The sequence below is a fragment of the Bufo gargarizans genome, chromosome 6 (genome assembly GCF_014858855.1).
Source record: "Bufo gargarizans isolate SCDJY-AF-19 chromosome 6, ASM1485885v1, whole genome shotgun sequence".
Lineage (NCBI taxonomy): Eukaryota > Metazoa > Chordata > Amphibia > Anura > Bufonidae > Bufo > Bufo gargarizans.
The window spans coordinates 123,623,245-123,627,643 of record NC_058085.1 but is presented as its reverse complement, the minus strand read 5'-3'; the positions used below and the strand labels follow the sequence as shown (position 1 = coordinate 123,627,643).

At 38.3% G+C, this 4,399-nt stretch overlaps 1 protein-coding gene across 1 annotated transcript; it reads left to right on the top strand.

Moving 5' to 3' along the window:
- Window positions 1–1,117: 1,117 nt before the first annotated feature.
- Window positions 1,118–4,169, top strand: LOC122941723 (keratin, type I cytoskeletal 10-like). Its single transcript, XM_044299130.1, has 8 exons — window positions 1,118–1,624; window positions 1,766–1,848; window positions 1,938–2,094; window positions 2,269–2,427; window positions 2,520–2,645; window positions 3,050–3,267; window positions 3,574–3,611; window positions 3,884–4,169. Exons 1-8 carry the CDS (start codon window positions 1,193–1,195, stop codon window positions 3,976–3,978), a joined length of 1,308 nt encoding a protein of 435 aa, XP_044155065.1. The 5' UTR covers window positions 1,118–1,192; the 3' UTR covers window positions 3,979–4,169.
- Window positions 4,170–4,399: the final 230 nt, after the last annotated feature.

The window sequence follows — 4,399 nt, the reverse complement described above, 5'->3', positions numbered from 1 at the left end:
GTGCTTGCACACTATAGAAAAAAGCGCCAGCCTCTCTGGTGGCCAGGACCATGGGAGCGCACATATGCCGTATCTTTTTCCTATAGTGTGCAAGCACAACTGATGGATTACAGGGTGGTCATAACCATGGAAACAAGCAGTGTATAATGTGATGGAAAGAAGAATCCAGCCAGCAAAGGAGGCAATATAGACAATCACAATTCATTAGTAAGTGCCTTGTATTAACATTCTCTACATGACAAATGCCGTTTGCTGAAGTGAGACAGCCCCTTTAATTTTCCTTGTGGTGACAACTGCGTAAAACTTGGACACACATTGACAGGTTTCTCCGCACATCACAGCTAAGTAAAGACTGTCCAAACTGCTTTAAATACCAAGCTTGGTTCATACTAAATAATATGACAAATAAGGCTTTGTTCACATCTCCAACACATATTCTGTTCTTGCTGTTTTGTAGGAACTAAAAAAACGGAATATAAACCAAAAATGGATTGGTCAGATACTGGACACCGATGATTCCAGATGGACCCCCATTGCCTATCATGAAGTCCCTTGGGTTTCTATCCTGGTTTCTGCCATTTTACTGGACATAATAGTTAAGCATGCTGCGCTATTCTCACATGCTTTGTGTCAGAATGTGTGACCGAGGCTCCAAAGCAGACCCACAAAAAACTTTTTATAAAATTAGCTAAGATTTGTCCCTTTCATGTGACACTTTATTATACACTGTATTATAGCTAAGACTTTCAACAGGAGCACATCCAAACAAATATTACTGATGTATTTCTCAACGAATGCTTATTATCATAGGGATTTTCCTATGATCACACATGTAGATTTTAGCTATAAAACAGGAATACAGGAGAAGGGAGGGGGAAATAGTTTCAGTACATAATAACAGATTAAAGGAAATGAAAAAATACTTATTTATGCTCCACCCTTCTATCATTTAGTTTTAACAAGGGCCCAAAGGCGTTTTACAAATTAGGCCATATAGACATTCTAGGTGTACATTTTAATTAACAGTTCATCAAGTAATTAAGAGCCAAAATTGGATTTCGGAGGCTGTACCAAAAGAAAACACCCACTTATTATTATATAAATATACAAAGGCTATGCGTACTTGGGACAAAAGCTTGCAATCTTTTTCACATAGCTAAAGCAGGAGGGCTATCTTAGCAGCTATCAAAACATGTCTTATTACAAAGGCTCTGCATCTTCAAAACTGTCTGTTGGAGGTGGTGGATATGGGACAGCTGTTTGCTCCTTTCTCGGAAACTCTGGGGGATCATGTGGGGCTGGAAGCCAAAGTGGAGGCATTTCAGCTGCATATGGTGGGGCAGGTGCATATACTAGTAGCCTATTTGATGGAGCTGCGTTTGGTAGCTTAGGTCCATGTGTTGCTTTGGGAGGAGAGAACCTCCTGTCTTGGGATGAAAAGGGAGCTATGCAGAATCTTAATGATCGCCTTGCTTCTTATCTGAACAAAGTCAGAGCTTTAGAAGAAGCCAATGCCGACCTGGAGTGCAAAATTAAGGAATGGTATGAAAAACACAGGAATGATAATAAGCTGGATCGTGACTATTCTAGATATTATCACATAATTGAGGACCTCAACAAGCAGGTACAGATACCTAAGTATAAATATAATTTCTACAACATGTTCAAATTAACTAATCAAATGTTTGGTGGGTTCATTAGAGTGATGATGAAATGGCTGTTTTATGCAATCCTGCAAATCCTTTATTGCAATTTTTTTCCACAGATTCAATGTGCAACAGTGGACAATGGAAGACTTGTCGTTCAGATTGACAATGCCCGTCTGGCAGCTGATGATTTCAAGCTCAAGTAAGTATTTTATTTTTTGACTTATAGCTAGAGAACTCTTAATTTATCTATGAAGCATGCCTAAGGTGATTTTCTGAACCATCCTCTAGGTATGAGAATGAGCTGTGTCTCCGCCAAAATGTAGAGTCTGACATTAATGGTCTACGGAGAGTGCTAGATGAACTCAACTTGGCTAAGTGTGACCTTGATTCTCAGATCCAAACCTTGACTGAGGAACTTATGTGTCTGAAGAAGAATCACGAGGAGGTACCCAAAACAAGTCCTGCTATCACATTTTTTACATTTTATATTATACACTACATACTGTCCTATTGTTTTAAATTTGCAATAAAAAAAAAAAATCGTTTTTAAATGTAATGAACAATTGAAATGGAAAAGGCCTAATTTTATAGTTGCTGGAAAAAAATGATTTCTTTTTAGGAAATGAAGAGCTTCCAGGGAGTTACAGGACAACTTACAGTGGAGATGAAAGCAGCTCCAGGCAATAACCTCACAGAAGTTCTAAACAATATGAGAGCAGAGTATGAAGAAATGGCAGAAAAGAACCGTAGAGATGCTGAAGCTCGTTTCCATGAAGCGGTAAAACAATATAAACATACATTCCCAACAAATTTACCATTTGATATCTTTGAGATCTTGTACATGTGCTGATATGTATGCCTTTGCTTCAGTGCTTGGCCCTTGGGCAGGAGATCTCATCTGGCGTTGAGCAAATTCAGTCCAGCAAGAATGAAATCACAGAATTGAAACGTAATGTACATACTTTGGAAATTGAATTGCAAGCAGCTCTAGCTACGGTATGGAATATAAATATACAACTTAACCATGTTGATGTTCTTACTTGTATGATACGTAGATGCAGTGTGTACCTTTAAGTCTTCACTTTAGATTTATCTTCTGCGCTATTGTGAACATATGGTTCCTAATTTGATCAGTCTTTATAAAATGTTGCATTAGGACCGGTTTACAAGGGTTGACAGAGAAGGAAGTTATTGGGAATGAAGAGTTTTTTTCTGATAATTGCCTGCTCGTTACAGGCGGTGAGAGCTCCATTTACATGCAGCAATCACGCATTCCCAACAATTTTCCTGATCACTTTGTAGACTACAAAGTGTCTACAAAGTGAGCATTAAAAAAATGAACCACAAGCTAACAGTGAACCATTTAACTAGATAGATAACTTGATAAATTTTCTCAACAGAAAAGAAATCTAGAAAACTCATTAGCCGAAACGGAGGGCAACTACTGCGTTCACCTTGGAAAGATTCAAGACAAGATTAGCGCCTTGGAATTACATTTGTGTGAAATCAGGACCGACATGGAAAGGCAAGGCTTAGAATACAATCAACTTCTGGACATCAAAACCAGACTGGAGAATGAAATCCAGACCTATCGATGCTTGCTGGACGGTGAATCCATGTAAGAACAGATTCTTTTTACCTTTGACTAGACATACAGTCTCTTTATAACCTCCTTGAGAACCATCTCTTTGAGCAGAACATGCAGATGTAGACCGGGTCTTTCTGTCACAGATTTTCAATCCCTTATATCCCACGTGAAATAGCCCTTTCTTTCAGAGGACAACCCTTCCAGAGCACCCCTTTTACTGTAATGTTGGGTGGTCATGTCAAGGAGGTTTAACTGTGTGTTAATATGTAGCTAACAAAGCCTTTACACAAATCTTTGAATCTACATATTAAAGCATTATTTTATTTTTATTTTTAGCAAAGTAATAAAGCCTTTTCCTGCTCCCGTTTCAAAAGGTAAGCATAAAATACAATATAAGTGTATCATATTATACATAATACACCACATGAAGTGTTTTGCAATAATCTTGAGTACAGTTTGTAACTAATTATGCTCCAGAGCTGCATTCACAGTTCTGCTGTTACTGGAGACAGTCAACAAGCTTGCTTTCAAAAATTCCCAACAGCTTATCTGAGTTCCTATAACATTTTTGCCATGCTATATTTTAACACACATTAGCATCTGTGGAATTTGTTTGCTCATATAAGTTTTGCATTGTTTCTTTCAGAGCCTGGCAAGCGAGTAGTTAAGACCATTATAGAGGAGATTGTAGGTGGAAGAGTGGTGTCACACAAAGTAAAAGAAAGTGAAGAGAAATTGTGATCACTGCGACCAAACCAACAACACATGCTAAAGCCACTACTTTCTTTTCGTGTTCTGATGTCTCTATAAGGGCCACATTTTAATCCTATGCTTTTCCTTTCTGCGTCACATCTTTTATATAGAGGTGTATTTGTCCTATCTATGGCACTGCTAAATGTAACGTCTGCTCAATAAAGCTATCTTTTGATGCACAGTGTGTGGAATAATATCATTTATTTTGTATAGGAAAAAGCTCACAGTATAGTAACAAGGACTACCGTATGTGTTCTGTTATATGGTGCTCAGTACAGTACCGACTACCGTATGTGTTCTGTTATATGGTGCTCAGTACAGCACCGACTACCGTATGTGTTCTGTTATATGGTGCTCAGTGCAGTACCGACTACCGTATGTGTTCTGTTATATGGTGCTCAGTGCAGTA